The 16,841-nt window shown below is 50.1% G+C and overlaps 1 protein-coding gene and 1 long non-coding RNA gene across 5 annotated transcripts; one reads left to right on the forward strand and one right to left on the reverse strand.

The window, feature by feature from the left end:
- Positions 1-535: 535 nt before the first annotated feature.
- On the forward strand, positions 536-10,298 carry CNBP (CCHC-type zinc finger nucleic acid binding protein). 4 transcript variants are annotated; one of them, XM_027523505.1, is made up of 5 exons: positions 536-716; positions 7,948-8,085; positions 8,184-8,276; positions 8,421-8,619; positions 9,215-10,298. In XM_027523505.1, the coding sequence occupies exons 2-5, from the start codon at positions 7,962-7,964 to the stop codon at positions 9,330-9,332; spliced, it is 534 nt and encodes a 177-aa protein (XP_027379306.1). In that variant the 5' UTR covers positions 536-716; positions 7,948-7,961; the 3' UTR covers positions 9,333-10,298. The 4 variants fall into 4 exon arrangements, with proteins under 4 accessions (XP_027379306.1, XP_027379308.1, XP_027379309.1 ...); XM_027523507.1 differs by having other exon boundaries at positions 558-716; positions 7,948-8,064; XM_027523508.1 differs by having other exon boundaries at positions 605-716; positions 7,860-8,064.
- Positions 10,299-12,273: 1,975 nt separating this feature from the next.
- Positions 12,274-16,763, reverse strand: LOC113880879. Its single transcript, XR_003507859.1, has 2 exons — positions 16,232-16,763; positions 12,274-14,163 (listed from the first exon to the last, which is right to left on the reverse strand). It is a non-coding gene; the product is annotated as an uncharacterized LOC113880879 (long non-coding RNA).
- Between the last annotated feature and the right edge of the window lie 78 nt (positions 16,764-16,841).

Raw genomic sequence — 16,841 nt, forward strand, 5'->3', positions numbered from 1 at the left:
ACCGTGACAGCGTGTCTGCGCTACATTCACAGTGTCTCTTGGAGAAAACCTGAAGGCCTGCAGGGACGGTGACACCCCGGGCCCAGTGGCCCTCCGGCCGCAGGGGCCGTCACGTGCTCCCCGGATGACAAGGGGTGTTGGGGCGGCGGTGCCTCCCTCGCACCCGCTCCCCGGGGCGGGACGTTTATCCCGGAGGGGCTGTGAGGCGGGACCGGCAGCCCGGCTCCCCCTAGCCGAGAGGCCCCGGAAGCGGGGCCCGGCTCCGGCGGCGCTGAGCCCGCCCCCGGGAGGAGGCCTCCGGACCCCACGAGCACAGAAGGCCGCTCCCGGAGCCCCTGGCCACCGCCGCCAGGAGGGTCGTCGAGCCGGAACTCCGACCGCCCTCACAGGGCCGGGCCCGGCCTCGAGGCGGGAAGGCCGCGCGCAAGGCCCGACGGGAAGGGCCGCGCGCGGCGGGGAGAGCCCCGCCCCCAGCGCCGCGTCGGGCGCGGCGGCCCGCCTTGCGGGCGGCCCTGATTGGACGGCCGAGCGCCGCACGCTGATTGGCCGCGTGGGCGAGGCGGCGGCGAGCCGTGCGCAGCGGCGTGTGCGGGGCCGTGTGCAGACCCGCGTGTGGCGCAGGCAGGGTCCCTGAAAATAAACAGCCGCCGCTTCACGAGCTGCCCTCCCGGTCTGCGCTTGAGTCTCGGCGGCTGCGGGCCCCTGCGACGCGGAAGGTGAGGCCGCGAGCGGGCCGGGGACCGCGGCGCGGGGAGCGGGGGGGGCCGCGGGCGGAGGGCCGGGCCCGGGCGGCGGCGATGGCGGCCGCGCTCCGGCCTGCTCCGTTGCTGCGTCAGGCGGGAAGCAGGCCGCCGCGGCCCGTGCCCGGCCTGCGCTCCACGGCCGGCTGCCCCCGCGCTCTGCCCGCCGCCCGGGACGCGGGGCCGCCTCGCTGGGGCCTCCGGGACCCGGCCGCGCCCGGGCCGCAGCCTCGCGGCGTACGAGGCCGCGCGTCCTTGGGACTGAGGCGGGGGCTCCGGGCCGCGGGGCGGGGGTAGCTTGGCGGGAAGGTGCGGGGAGGGGGCCGTGTGAGGAGGGCGCGGGGCGGCGGGGGGCCGGGGCCGGGCCTCGCGGGCCACGTGCCAAAGGGCTCTTCGGGCCAGGAGGGGGCCTTGGAGGAGCTGTCCGCTCAGGGCGGGGGACGCCCCGCTGGAAAGCCCGTGCGGCTCCGGGTCTCGGTCTCGGTGCTCCACAGCAGCTTCAGGATTCTTGGATTTTTCTCGTCATGGACGTGCTAAGTTACTGGTCTTAGGTTGCACTTCGGGAAAGGGCAGATAAGGTTCGTTTTCCTTGAGTCAGCATTACTTTAAGTTCTACAGGCCTCTAGAAAAAACCCCATTATCGGCAAAACACATGAATCGGCCAAACTTCCAAAATCATGGCAGCGGCAGTAACCTTTGCATCATCTCCCGGGTAGATGAATGCAATTTAAAAACGAGGCGAGAAGATGAGTTAACCAGCCTCCGTTTGGTTTTTCCAAACGTGAAAACCTATTTTAGTAAAGGTTTAATGGCCCACATTTGGGTTCGGGTGTTGATTTTATTATGGATAAGGCTTGTGCCTGTTGTCACATGTTAACCACATGGCCTCAGCCACAGGACACTTCCAGAGGAAGTGACTGCATCTGGTCCTGGGGGTCCTAGGAAAAGGAAACCTTGCTTGGTTTGCATCTGTGATTTCAGATAGTATGTTTCAGGCATTGTTCAGGAGGACCCACGAAAAGTATAAGGTAAATAAGCCAAGAGTCTGGATTAGCTTGCCTCCCCCCCCCCCCCACTTTTTTCTTTTCAGGAGGATTGATTTTCGTCCTTATTTTGTACCCCCAAAAGACAAGTTTTTAAGAAAAGATTTTTTCCCTTTTTTATTGTTTGACTCACTTTTGGAGAGAAACATAAACTAGTTAATTTCTGCCTCAGTGAATTAACCTTAATTTAAATTAACAACTTTTTATTCTTTTGCTCAACCCCTATTAGTTGAATGTAGGGTTTTGAGGGTCTTAAAGAGATGAATAAGAGGTTGTTCCTACCTCTAAGACTTTTTCCCTCTCTGCAAAGCAATTACTTTCAAATACTTAAAAATTCATGTGGTCATGGCTTAATCAAATACCTACGAAGTGCCACGTTCATAGTTTGATGCTGTTTTAGTTTGTTGAACCTGATTCTTGTTTAGGAGGAGCTCTGTGTACTGGAATATAAAAGGGATAATTTATTATATTCCCAAGGGCTGAATAAAGAACTTAAAGTTTTTTCCAAGTTGTAACTCTTGGTAACAATTACAAAACAACAACAAGGTATATATTTATGTAGTTACCTAATATGTCACAGAGAACTTGGGTTAAGTTTTTCTTAGCAACCAAAGGTCCACGGTCCTTTCCCTGTTGACAACAAACTAGGCATTTTAAATGTGCAGTTTAAGGGACATTTATGACACTTAGATTTGAACATCTGGAACAGGCAGAATCTCTTTTTTAAGGTACTATAGATGAGGATTCTTTTTACTTTTCTTGAAATCTTAATTAAAGTATGTGGCATCTACATGGAAAGCTTAAAGACAAGAGAACCACAGTTTTAACTACTTGAGGGGATTGGTCTCTTATCTAAATGCTTGACCATGAGAGAGATTCTGCTTCCCTCCTCCCGCGCCTGCAGGAATGAGTTTCTTTTTTAAAAAATCGTTGGCTTCTTTCCTTTTCCTAGCCTTCTGACAGTAAGTGGAGAGCAAAAGACTGGTGCCAAGGCCTCCTGGCCTGCTCTGTGGAGAGCACCCTTTCTGTATTGGCAGGTTTAATAGAATTCCTATGCTGGCAGTGTCATATGCTACTGCAGTCAAGGCATGGTCTTGAGAGATTCCAGCAAAGGGTGCACCATTTTCATGTTAAAAAGATGCTGGTCTAATTCAGTAAAGATTGTAGCCACCAGCATTCACATTGTGAGTGGGTGGGCTCTATTAAAGGGGACTGAAAATGCAGTATGGTGTTCACTTGGAGTGGCTTGTTAATTACAGATGAGGTCAGGTTTGCCAGTCTTTGCCACTCCTATTCTTGCCTGGAGAATCAATCCCAAGGACGGGGGAGCCTGGTGGGCTGCCGTCTATGGGGTTGCACAGAGTCCGACACAACTGAAGCAACTTAGCAGTAGCAGCAGCAGCAGCCACTCCTACATTCTGCTTTGAGGGAGGTTAAAATCTAAGATGGCTAATTCTTTCATGGGTGTGGATTTTTAAAAACGTATCAGTTCTATTTTATTTTGAGTTCTCTAATTTGGTATACTTTTCTGATAGCATTTTCATGAACTTTATCACTTAATCCTAACAAAAGCCTCTGCAGAGGACTTGGAGCTCACATTTGAAATCCTGACTCGAACGTTCTAGTTGTGTGGCTTTGGGTAAGTTACTTAGTCTCAGATCCTCAGTTTCCTTATCAGTGAAATGGGAACAAGGATACATAACTTGCAAAGTTGCAGGGGTTATAAATAATATGTATGTTAATCCTTGACTCATAGTAGATATTTGGCTACTAATTAAAACCTTTACAGATACGCAGAAATGGGTGTAAGTAACAGGATCACACAGCAAATGCAGGATAAGAAGCCAGAACTGCTCCTAGTATTGTTCTCGGTTCTGCATTCTTCTGGGCAGAATGCAGGTACTACACAGTTTCACTTGCTTCCTTTATTTTTACTTCACACTGAAGTGTTTGGGTACCACGTTGGTGCTCGGAACTGGCTTAGTGGAGCGTAATGATGGGTGAGTGCGTTCTGAGGGCAGAGGGCCCTCTGTGGGCTTGGGGACGATGAGTGGAGATACCGCAGGTAGGGAGCGGCAGGGCTGTGTGAGGAGAGCGGCCTCACCCGTGCTCCTCAGCCACGGACGCCCTGGGCTGCTGCTTATTTTAGATGTGTTTATGGACTGTTACTGGCTTCTGCTCATTGGGACTCACTGTTCGTGCTGACCAGGTGCTGTTAGGTTTAATCAAAGCAGTTTACTGGCTTTGTTGTCAGTATCAAAAATGCTGTAGATTTACCTTAGTGAAGACAGCTCTGTGTAACTGTTAGTGTTTCGGTACTAGTTCCAGGAGTGAAGCCTCACAGCCTAGATGAATGCAGAATCGGAATAGTCGGACCTCCCAGTTCAGCTCACGTGGCCCTTCTCAGGTCGCACTATGACTGCGCCTGCCACATCTTAAGTGTGACTTGTATCATAAAAATTCAGTTCGCTGTGGCTGAAGGGAAATATACTGCTTCCTGGGGAAATGGGAGCTCATTTGGAAGTGACCCTTTTGCTTCTCAAGAAGGAGGCGTTATAGGCCGGGAGACTGGAGTGTAAGCAGAGTTAGGCCTGCTCTAAGCCTGCTTTGTAGATTGGCCGTGTTGCTAGGCTCGTAGGCTAAATCCCCGAGCAGAGAAAGAACCGGGCCCTGGCAGTGAAAGCCCGGCATCCTGACCAGCAGGCTGCTGGGGAAGTCCTTAGAGTGAGTTCTGCCTGTCTGCACTTGAACCTCAGCAGGGGAAGCGTGGAGAGGAGAGGAACTGTGAGCAGCAGCCATCAGCCTTTAGAAGTTTAGTTGAGCATGTGCTGAGCACAAGGCACCTGGTAAGGATTCTGGCTACAGACCAGGACAGGAGGGGTGTCAGGTGTCCTGAGGCAACACAGCGAGTAGTTAAGTGGTTAACCCTGTGGTTCCCAAATCCTTTTCCATTGTGAGAATACATGGGGGTAGGTAGCAGCAGTAATTGTAGCAGCGAGAAGGAAAATAGGCTCTCTTACTGCCAAGGGACAGTGAAAGTACAGTATTTGCTTTTTAAATTAGTATATGTATGTTCTGCAGCATTCCATAGAATTTTACTGGGGTCTTGTTGAATTCTTGGAGTAATAAGAGTCTGGGTGGCAAGCAGAGGTCCTGGCTTGGCTACTGACTTCTTAGTGACCTGGGGTGAAAATTTCTCAGTTACATGTGGGGATTGTAAGAGACAATCTGAAACGCATACTGAATCTAGATTGTAGTCAGTCCTTAATGAGGATGTAAAATTCATTGTTAGTCTTTGTTTTTTGGCCATACTGCATTGCTTGTGAGATCTTAGTCTCTTGACCGGGAATTGAACCTGGGCCCTGGCAGTGAACGTGCTGAGTCCTAGCTGCTGGACCACCAGGGAATTTCCAGCATCATTCTTTGAAATGAATAGTGCAGCAGCTCATCTGATTGCAAAAATTTAGGTGGTGTTTTTTTTTTTTTTGTCAGTAATTACTGGATTGGGTTGGGTCTATACAAGAAACACAAGTTTATTTCATTCAGCAAATGACTATTGGTCCCCCCTCCCCCCCCTAAAAAAAACCCTCAGCAGTTCAAATCCCGAGATACACGACTGCTACTAAAAGGGCGATTGTGTGGGGTATCGTTCAAAGGTGGGTGCCTTGGTCTGTACCCTCAAGGAGTATGATAAAAAGAAAACAGTAGACCAGGCACAGTGCCCTGAGTCTTAGCAGGAAAAAGGAGAGTTCCAGGCTGGTGATGTGCTCAGGTTCTTTTATAGAGCTGGCATTTATTTGAGTTGGCCCTTGAAGGTTGGAAAACGTTGTGAACAGGTGCGAGAGGCGGGGGCAGACAGTGCAGCAAGACTCCCAGCCAAGAGCAGTGGGAATCGTGGAGCCGGAATTAATTCACAGTGCTGTCTTCCCTTACTGCCTCTAGTTTTCCTAAGGAACGGCATGAAACTCTCTAAAGACTTAATATGTTCGTGTGTGAGGTGAGTCCTAGGACAGCAGCCTGTGTCCTAGGGTAGGTAGTGTGCCTCTAAAACAGTGGCAGTCAGGTGGATTAATGGTCATTACCTAAGAGCTCTCAAGTAAAAATATGGAATAGCTCACTGAGATTGGCTTGGCCAAAGAGGAAGAAACAGTTTATGAAAAATCCACACATGGGTTAAGCACTTCTTAGGAAGCTAAATTTTTTACCTATTATCTGTAGGCTGGAAGTAACCCTAACATTTTCACTGTTAACATTCTTCCACTGATAAACGTGATGATTCGTTACAATGGGTCTCCCCTATGCTTCACCATTATGAAGTAAGCAAGAGGTCTTGCTAAAGCAGCAGTGTAAAAGGGAGATTGCCCAGAACTCTCATTTACTTTGGCTTTGAAAATGCATGTTGAATACTGGGTTGTCCTTTTTCTGAAAGATAAATATCTCATGGAAATAAAAGGTTATAAAATGCTCAGAGCCTGTCAGATTGCCTGGCCTGCCTGGTGAAAGGCAAGAACCCTTGGGACCAGGAGTCACAGTGCTCAGGTGTGCGTGCGTGCTCAGTGGCTCTGACTCTGACCCTGTGGAGAGTAGCCCACCGCCTCCTCTGTCCATGGCGCTCTGAGGCAAGAATGCTGGGCTGGCTTGCTATTTCCCACTGCAGGGCATCTTCCCAACCCAGGACGTGAACCTGTGTCCCTTGCGTCTCGTGCATCAGCAGGTGGGTTTGTTAGCACTGGGCCACCTGGGAAGTCCGTCTGTACTCAGATCGGTCCTCAGCAAACCAGAGAAGATGCAGAATGGAAGTGGGAGTGAGGGGAGGACGAAGTGCCATAAGCACTTTTCCTGTGATTGTTTTATGTGCTGCTCACTTTTTAATCTCTAGTGTTTTCTCTGGAAACCGGCCCTCTACTTGACTTAAAATGCCAGCACCCATATAGGAAAGCAGATGTAATTTTGCCAAATGCCTTTTTAATCGTCAAGGACTGGTTTCTTCTGAGCGGAAATGTACCTTGGGACAGCATGCAGTGTGGGCGCCCTGCTCAAGCGTGCTGTCCCCCCGCTGTTGGGGATGAGTGTGCAGGGCGAGTGTGCGAGTTGGCAGACAGTGTCCTCTGAAGATTTATCCCGGCTCTGATTTCAGACGCATGGGACAGGTATGAGTCTTCTGGATGTTTGACAGTGCAGACTTTTGAAACTAAACTCGAGCATAATTTTAGTCACTAGGTTTTGCTCTGTCAAGTTAAAAGCTTTGTGCACCATCTGACACTGGAATTAAGCGCAAAGCATGTTAGATACAGGGAGATGTGGGGAGGGAAAGGTCACACTGTTTTTAGCTAGTTTCTAAAGGCCAGCTTAATGGGAGTTGGCCCTGCAACGTTCCATTCTGTTCTTTTCCATTCTTTTCTAGGAATAGCCCCTGCTTATTTTTAGGTTGTTACGTAAGAAGTATAAAATGCATTTGCTTTAGTTGGAGTTTCACTTTTATTTTGAAACAATACCCAATAAAGGAGTCTACTGTGAAATTCCAAGTAACCTTGTTTTAGATGTAAAATTGCAGAAGAAAATTTGGAAATGGGAGAATCTAGAAGAGGGGGAATGGCCCCAGTGCTACCAGGACTTGACTTTGGTGTTTCTCTACTGTTTTTAACAAACTGCGCCTCTCGAGCCAGCATTTGCTGCGCCTCTCGAGCACGTCTGCCCTCGAGTGCTCGATCAGTCGGCAGGCAGGCAGGCAGGCAGGGCTGCGGTGTCATCAGGCGCCGTGTGGGGTGCTCTGGTGCTCAGGGGGTTTTTACCTCTGCTCTCAATCGATGCTGCAGATCCACGGGGTCACTCCAGGTTTATAACCAGTATGTGACTTTCAGTTGCCCACCATCAAGTTTTATCTCTAATGACGGATATTCATTTACACTCACCCTGTAAGTCCCCTTAGTAACTGGGTTAACGCATGTGCACAATCGTAACAATTATGCAAAGTGTTTTTGTTTCATTTTTAATATATTTCATAATCATAATGCCTAAGTGTGTAGTTATCTGACTGTTTTTCTAAGCAGTATATTGGTTGGTTTTGTTCCTCAAGAATAACTATCCAGAAATACGCTGAACAAGGAATAAAAGCCATAAGTGCTGTTGAGTGGCTTCATGATGTCGTTTCTCATGTTTTGAAGATCTGACTGCAGCCATGAGCAGCAACGAGTGCTTCAAGTGCGGACGGTCTGGCCACTGGGCCCGGGAGTGCCCCACTGGTGGAGGCCGCGGTCGTGGAATGAGAAGCCGTGGCAGAGGTGGTTTTACCTCGGATAGAGGTATTTTTGTCGAATAAAGAATTCTAAAGTACTTCAGTATTCATGAGTATCAAGACTGGGCTAATTAGCCACGCATGCTTTGTCTCTGTCCAAAATAGGTTTCCAGTTTGTCTCCTCGTCTCTTCCAGACATCTGTTATCGCTGTGGTGAGTCTGGTCACCTTGCCAAGGACTGTGACCTTCAGGAGGATGGTAAGTGTTTAACCCTTCCTCTCCCGCCTTGGAGAGCCGGGCCAGGGGAGCGTGCTGGCGGTAGCTCCCCCCGGGGTGCGGCGCGGAGCCTGGCGCTGCCTGTGAAGTGTTACAGTCTGGCTCTGCCCTTCCCTACTGCTGAAGCCTGCTATAACTGTGGCCGAGGCGGCCACATCGCCAAGGACTGCAAGGAGCCCAAGCGGGAGCGGGAGCAGTGCTGCTACAACTGCGGCAAGCCCGGCCACCTGGCCCGCGACTGCGACCACGCCGACGAGCAGAAGTGCTACTCCTGCGGCGAGTTCGGGCACATCCAGAAAGACTGCACCAAAGTCAAGTGCTACAGGTGAGCTCGGGGGCTGCGCGCGCCTGCGCTGGCCATCCGGGGGAGGCCCTGGGGGCGCTTCGGCCCCCACGTGGCCCTGACCGCACGAGGGGTTCCTGTGTGGGAAAGAATGTTAGGCTGTGATAACTTGGCACCTTCAGAGACTTTGTAGAAAACGACAAAGTGTATGTTTTGTATGTGTAATTCATACACAAATCTTTTGTCATGAAATCAGACGTCTCTGCTTGTGAATGTGACACAATGTTGTACATGTTAAAGCATGCAATTTCATAAGTTTGATATGTACATACTTGTGAAATCTTAGGGGTTCATTTGTGTAAAGATAAACCATATTGGCCAGTGTTTGGTGGTGATGTTGGATGATCTCCTGTGGCAAGATTTCTGATTTTACGCTGTGGACTGCTCAGTTGAGTAGCTGTGCTGTCGGGTTCCTCCTCCTTGGTCTTGATTGAGGGGTTTAATAAGACTCACCGTGTGAGGAACACAGTATATACCTCACTCAGCATTGCCTTTTGTTTTGCAGTAACTGATCCCTCAGTACACTCTGACGTTCTCTGAGCGCTCTTGTGAAAGCTGTCTTAATTTCCTCTCCTAGGTGTGGCGAAACTGGTCACGTCGCCATCAACTGCAGCAAGACGAGTGAAGTCAACTGTTACCGCTGTGGCGAGTCAGGGCACCTTGCACGGGAATGCACGATCGAGGCCACAGCTTAATCGCTTTCCTTTGTCGCCCCTCCTTTTCTGATTGATGGTTGTATTATTTTCTCTGAATCCTCTTCACTGGCCAAAGGTTGGCAGACAGAGGCTACTCCCAGGCCAGTGAGCTTTACTTGCCGTGTAAAAGGAGGAAAGGGGTGGAAAAAAAATCGACTTTCTGCATTTAACTACAAAAAAAAAAAGTTTATGTTTAGTTTGGTAGAGGTGTTAATGTATAATGCTTTGTTAAAGAACCCCCTTTCCGCGCCACTGGTGAATAGGGATTGATGAATGGGAAGAGTTGAGTCAGACCAGGAAGCCCGTTCTGGGTTTCTCGAATATGTTCCCATGTAGGAGGTAAAACCGATCCTGGAAGTGTCTGTGAGCTTCCATAAATAACTTTAATTTTAGCATAATGACTGCCTTGGATTGTCTGACCTCAGTAGCTATTAAATAACATCAAGTGACATCTGTACCAGGCCCTACATAGAACATACAGCTGAGTGGGAGTAAACAAAAAGACAAACACGCGTGTTAACGGCTGTGCGCGAGCACTCGGGATGAAAGCCTGAGCAGGAACGGCCTCACCGCAGCGTTGATGCTGGGCAAATAGATGGTGATGGCAACGGTGTAGAACACGTGTTCAAAGACTAACCCTAAAACCCAGAGTAAACATCTATGCTCAGAGTTAGCATAATTTGGAGCTATTCAGGAATTGCAGAGAAATGCATTTTCACAGAAATCAAGATGTTATTTTTGTATACTATATCACTTAGACAACTGTGTTTCATTTGCTGTAATCAGTTTTTAAAAGTCAGATGGAAAAAGCAACTGAAGTCCTAGAAAATAGAAATGTAATTTTAAACTATCCAATAAAGCTGGAGGAGGAAGGGGAGTTTGACTAAAGTTCTTTTTGTTTGTTTCAACTTTTCATTAATGTATATAGTGCAAAATGCCATATTAAAGGGGAGCCGAGGACCGGAAGCTGACAGTTTGGAGTTTTCTTTTTGTACTAACTCAGTCTCGTCTTCTGTAAGGAAATGTAGCTGTGAAAAAGCTTCAGAAGCTCTGTCAGCTCTGCAAGGACATAGTTTAAGTCTTCTCGTCCATTATAATGATGGCCTTTAGTTCCACGTTGACTGGGAACAGTTCTGACACCATGGATGGTCTTTGTTACAGTTTTTTTTTTTTTTAATGTGGACTCTCTTTAAAGTCTTCATTGAATTTGTTACTATATTGAAGTTGTTTTATGATTTTTTGGCCTCAAGGTGTGTGGGATCTTGGCTCCTGGGCTGGGGATGAACCTGCGCCCCTGGCACTGGAAGGAAGGCCTAACGTGCTGGCCCACCGGGAAGCCCCACCGTTACAGTCACAGCATTTCAGATTTTCCTGGACTCACCGGGCTCTGAAACGTTGGCTTCCTTGTGTTTTCTCTTAGGGTCTGATCTAGAGTTGACATGGACCTTAGAAGTCATTTAACGAACTCACTATACATGAGTTCCTAGAAGCTTAAGTTGCTTGAAGAATGTGCAGCTGCCTGGAACCTCAAGTACCCTTCCTCTCTACGGGCTCTGAACGCCCCTGCCCTGCCCCGTAGCTGGCGCCCCGAGCTTCCCAGGGTGGTTCGTTGGCCCCTTCATCCTGCCGGGCGGCTTCCTCACCTCGCGTGTGCTGTGTGTGCGGCACGCTGCGTGTGATCCAGTCAGTGTGTGGTGGTGGTCACGCAGCGCTGTGGTCACCAGAGCAGCGAGAAGGTGAAACCCCAGCGCCAGTGCATTTCCTTATGAGTGTGCAAGCTTACAGTTTTGTTTTGCTTGTGTGGTTGGGTTGCATTCTTTTTGGCTGAGTCGCACGACATGGGATCTTACTTCCATGTGTCTCTGGCCTGGAAGCTTGCGGTCTTTAACCTGGGACAGCCAGCGAAGTCCCTTTGATATTTTTATGAAGCCAGTGTTGTATCTCAGATATTAAGTATGTTTGAGATCATGATAATTTTAGTTTTCTGGCACAGGTACGAAACAGTGATGTTGCATTTCATCAGTTTTACTGCTGATAGAGAACTTGACTTCTTGCATTGAAATGACAAGCGTTTCCCTTGAAAAGTCAGTAATCTATCTTCCTGTTCTTTATGTACAGTGGGAAAGATGAAGACGTCGCTCCCTGGTTCAACAAAACCAGGTTGTACTAAGTGGTACAGTGCCCTTGAGGGTTTTGAAGATTCTGGTAAATAAGAGTGTCATCCACTTAGGAAGAGTTGATTTTTTTTTTTAGATAGAAATAGTCAAATTTCTGTTGCGGTTGTAGGGAAAACAGTGCCTTGAAAGATTTTGTCTGGGATGTTGGTAGCTGTTGTGTTTGAGTTATTTTGACTATTTTATATGTTAAATTATTCATGGAACAGGCTGTCCTTGACTTGAAAGCAGTTCCACGGTCAGTAGGTGAGGCTTCTAATGAGACATTGTTGTCTACTCTTAAGTGGCAGAGGCAAAGTCTTAAATTCGGGCTGTCAGAGAAGTCAGTAGCGTGTACCTGTACCGTCTGTTCCCTGTTCTGGAATCTGTTTCCCTTAATTATGTATCAGTACTGGTCGTGTCCATCCTTGTTAAACTTAACTCTGTCATTTTTTTAAACCTGGTAGAAATTCTAGTTGTCCAAAAGATTTTGAGCATGTTGTTTATTGCTAAGTCACTTCAGTTGTGTCCAACTCTGTGTGACCCCATAGACGGCCGCCCACCAGGCTCCCCCATCCCTGGGATCCTGGAGTGGGTTGCCGTTTCCTTCTCCAATGCATGAAAGCGAAGAGTGAAAGCAAAGTCTCTCAGTCGTGTTCAACTTAGCGACCCCACGGACTGTAGCCTACCAGGCTCCTCCATCCATGGGATTTTCTAGGCAAGAGTACTGGAGTGGGGTGCCGTTGCCTTCTCTGACGTTTATTGGACTCATGTAACTGCTGCAACCGTTTAAAACATTTTTAACAACAGTTTAATAGAGTAGGTGTTAACACCTCTATTAGAATTAAAGAGGCTAGCACTGGGCATGACTTCTCAGGGTGGGTACCGAGCAGTATTTTGTAAGATGCTCGGTGACTCCCAGGATAAGAAGGCAAGGTCATGGCCCCAGTGGTGTGGTTATAATTTGAGAACAACTCAGTCAAGAGCTTGTGCTCTGACTTACAAAGGTTCATGTACATTTAATTATCCTTGTTACTTGCCTTAGAATTGAAAGAAATTACATTGAATGTAACAGCTTCCCATCTGTTCATTTCCACCTCCGCTACTAACCTTGGGAATGAACTTGACTGCTTGTAATCTCGGTAAAGGTTTTGGTCACAAGCTGTGGTGTCAGACCTGTCCCCTGAGCAGGCTGGTAACATATGTGAGGGTCACAGTGGTGTCTTCAACATCACAAATGTCGTGTTTTCACATTTGGGTTTCTGCTCTTGTGCTTGTGAAAACATACCTCCCTAGACAGGCCTGAGGTGACCGAGGCAGCTGCAGTGAGCGAAGTGCATGCCCTTCAGCTGGTCGGGCTGCTGCTGTGTTCACTGCCGTGTCTTCCATGGAAGGTACTTGGCAGTATCAACCACGAACCCTGGCCTGGAACCTGACCACTCTGGTCACCGGAGAACACTGTTGGGCAGAGAATTTGGTGGCAGAGGTAATAACTTCAGCGGCTTCTCAGTAGGCCTTCCCCAGTTCACCGAGCTTGGCTTCCTTAAGGAGCAGGGCTCCCTGCGCTTCTCTCCACGCTGCCTCGCGGCCCTTGCTCCCCAGCCGAGCTCTCCACCGCCTTCAGCTTCGCAGCTGCAGTCAGCTTGCCCTCTCACGCCCTGTCAGACAGTTGCTGGAGCAAGATGAACCCAGGTCTCCTGTATTGCGGGCAGATTCTTTACCATCTGAGGCACCAGAGAAGCGCTGTCAGTCTGGAGATGGGAACTACGTCTGTACTTCCTGGTCAGGCCACAGAGGTGTGTGCATTAGGCCCAGATTTTTCAGCACTCCCATGTCTGAGGCAGCCTTGTTTGATGACTGGAGCTTCAGGGAGCCTTCCAACCAAGGATTGATGAGAGCCGGATGAGTGTGTCAAGGTCTAGAGAAGATTTCCAGCTGATTGATGAGAGGGATGGGCATTTCTTTCGGGGGTGCTGTGCTGGGCCTCCGTTGCTGCGTGGGCTTTTTCTGGTTGTGTGGAGCGGAGGCCTACTCCATAGCTGTGGGGTGCGGGCTGCTCATTGCAGGGGCTTCTGTTACCAGCTCTAGGGTGCGTGAGCTTCAGTAGCTTTGGCTCCCGGGCTTTAGAGCACAGGCTCAGTGGTTGGGGTGCACGGGCTTAGTTGCTCCGAGGCGTGAGGGATCTTCCCAGATCAGGAATCACACTCGATTGGGAGATGGACTCTACAACTGAGCCACCGGGGAGCCTGGGGTGGACCTTTGTTTCAGTGCTTGCAGGTGGTATTTTCAGTTTGGGGAAGTGAAACTCTGCAAATGATGTGGTCTGTTTAAACGCAGATGAGGTGACACTTGTCCAAGCTGAGGCCATTTGCTTATTATTCACTAATATTCTGGGTGAAATATTTGGCAACAGGAAGCTGGATACAGCAGAGGTCAGAGGTGGCAGTCACCGACCGTGAGAGTTTCGTGTGTGACTTCTAACACCTGGCTAAGTCAGTTCTCGCCTCCCCCAGCCATCTCAGTACCTGGATCTCCAAAACTCTCCTGGTTTTAGCAGCAGAGCCTTGCTCGTGTTTGAAGCTGTGTAGCAGCGTGTAGGCTGGGGACCACACGGAAATCTCTGCTCGGGGTCAGTTGTTGGCTCATACTTGAAACTCAGCCAGTAGTTCTGAGCTCATCTGTAAAGTGAAGAAAAGCTGTCTTGCAGAATCACTGCGATAGTGATTGGGTGACAAGAGATATCATTGGTAAAGGGTCGAATAATCAGTTGTACCTGTTTGTTTTCAAACTTCCTGCAGTGCCACCACACTACATGCTGCTGAGAGGAGCACCTCTCAATGTCTGGCAACCCTGAAATGGGGTGGGATGAGCCAGTTATCAAACGCTTGAGTGTTGGGCCACTAACTGCAGACTCCCGGAGGCAGCGGGTCGTGGGGTGGAGCTGGTCAGCCGGCAGATGGAGGAGGTGCTGTAGGAGGCCGGATAGGCCCTGCCCCTCGGGACAGCAGCAGCAGCTGGGCTCTGCCCCATTGGAACCGCCCACTGCGTCACACTTCATTTAACGCGTTCTTGTCTAACCCTGAGCCGCATTTTGAAAATCAGCTTTTCTTGGGCATTTAGACCTTGATTCAAAATTAGTTCCCATCCTAAACTTTGATTATAAATGCAGTTTCGCTTTGGAAATTTGAAGCAGAAACACTACAAGTATAATGGATTAAAGTCTTATTAGTAACTGATATTTTTCTTAAAATTTTGGGGTGCTCCAATCATACTCCTTCCCAAGGATTCTACCATAACTCATTTTTACTCTTTTCTTGGCTGTTAATTCTATTAGACCCAACAGAATACCATTCCCTCATGAGCATGGGAGTTTCTGGTATTCTGCTGGTTAACTCTAGGCTGGAACAAAGCAGCCCAAAGTTGACTGAAACCTGCAACACAGCTGTGAGATGCAGTCCTCTCAGGAGAGCTGTGTTATTTTAGTCTCATACTGTCATCTTTATTTTCCACTGAGAACACAAGGCTCCAAGGTCCATTCAGATTACAAGGAGGCTCTGCTAACTTCCAGGGCTTGGGCTTGGGGGACCAGGACACGTACGTGAAGGGAGGGCATACTTCCGCCTCAGATGGACCTTGTCACCATCTCATCCTAACATCACCAAAAGTGTCATCCCATCAAAGTTACACGTCTGGTCGGCTACAGAGGCCCCCGTCTCTGTCTTAAATTAGGTATGGGTGAGAGGTGGGTACAATTCAGCCTGGGGCGAGCTTTGTGATTTGCTCCCCAAGATGAGTGGGAGGCATAAGGCCCCAGGGAAAAGACACAGCACACTGCCCTTCAGGACAGGAGACTGGAAGGAAAAGGCCTCACTGGTTTCAACCGGTTACAGAACCCAGTGGGGCAAGCGGTGTTAGGTTTTAGGGCCTGAGCTGCCTCCCCAGGAGCCATCGGTTCCTTTCCATGAAGGGTAGCACCTGTTCATGGCTGCACACTTTGATCAGCCTGTTTCCTGCCCCTAGAATCTTCCGGGATTAAAAGCCCTCTTTTGTACCCTCTGTCACTTGCCATCCAAGCTGGCAGTGGTTCTGCTGGTGTGAAATGTTCAACCTTGGGGATCTCCTGTGTGTGTCATGGGAATTAACTCCATCTGACAAGAGGTTTCTCTCTACATCTCTCCTGGATAACCCATCTGTATTCCTGGCTTCTGCTGAGATGGTTGAAAGTGGCCATCAGCCTGGAAGAGAGCCCCAAAGCTCACAGTGCTAAAGCAGCGAAGTTTTCGGGCAAGGCACATCCACACTTTGCAAGGCACCACCCAAGTGGCACACATTCCTTCCACTCCATTCCCATAGGCCAGGGTTTCCTGGCAAGCCCACACCTAGCTGTCAGGAAGGTGGACGACGGACTGTGGCAGGACAGCCTGAACTTGCCCCCGGTGTTCCAAGCACTCGTCCGTCCTGTCTGAACCACAAACGTTGGCTGCGTCCCCGATGGCCTGTGCTTCCCGGCTGCAGCCGGAGCACCCAGCAAAGATTAGGCCCCGTGTCGCAGGAAGTTGCTTCCGCAAAGTACCATGCTGGCCGAGGGGGAGGTGCTGGAACTAGCCGAAGTGCCCACCCGGACCCTGAGGTGGCCACCGGGGCTCTGCGGGAGGAGCCCCCAGGTCCATCCCTAGCGATGGCCTCTTTGCCTCCCTGGTCCTGGACTAAGGCCCTTCTGATCCCCGCGACGTGCCCAGTACCCACCGACTGAGCTCCGGCAGTAGCGGCCCTTTTCGCCCCCGGGCCTTACGTTTATTTTAAAAGGGTGACCTCAAGCCTTGGTCCAGCTTGGACAGACCCCGCGATTCCAGGAGAAAATCTCAGAAGCACAGACCCGAAATAAACGCCTGAGGGGAGGGGGAGCTGGCGAGGCAACCTCCCGCCACTGGCGAGCATGCGGGCCGCGGGAGGGCCCCCCGTCCACTCAGAGGGCTGAGGACGAGGAACTTCCAGCGGCGTGTCTCCGCTCCACGCCGTGACGGAGCAGCAGGGACGCGGACCTCCAGGGGCAGCCACGGCCCAAGCAGCCTCACACAAGACGGCGGGACGCCAGTTATCACGGGAAATCTCGCCGTTGTTATCGCGAGAGCAATACCAGCACCACCACCGCCCCACCACCCCGGTCCTAGTTGGAGACGCTTCCGTTCCGTAGCGCAAGCGCAGTTCTGCCGCGCCCCTAATTTTCGTGCGCACACGTCGGTGCGACGTCCTGACGCCCAGGGAAGGCTGCCAACGGGAGCGCGCCTGCACTTCCTTCCCGTCCCCTGGTCAATTCTGAGTTTCGCTTCCGGTTCCTCACTTCCGGTCCCTTAGT

This window comes from Bos indicus x Bos taurus, chromosome 22 (genome assembly GCF_003369695.1).
Source record: "Bos indicus x Bos taurus breed Angus x Brahman F1 hybrid chromosome 22, Bos_hybrid_MaternalHap_v2.0, whole genome shotgun sequence".
Classification (NCBI taxonomy): Eukaryota; Metazoa; Chordata; class Mammalia; order Artiodactyla; family Bovidae; genus Bos; species Bos indicus x Bos taurus.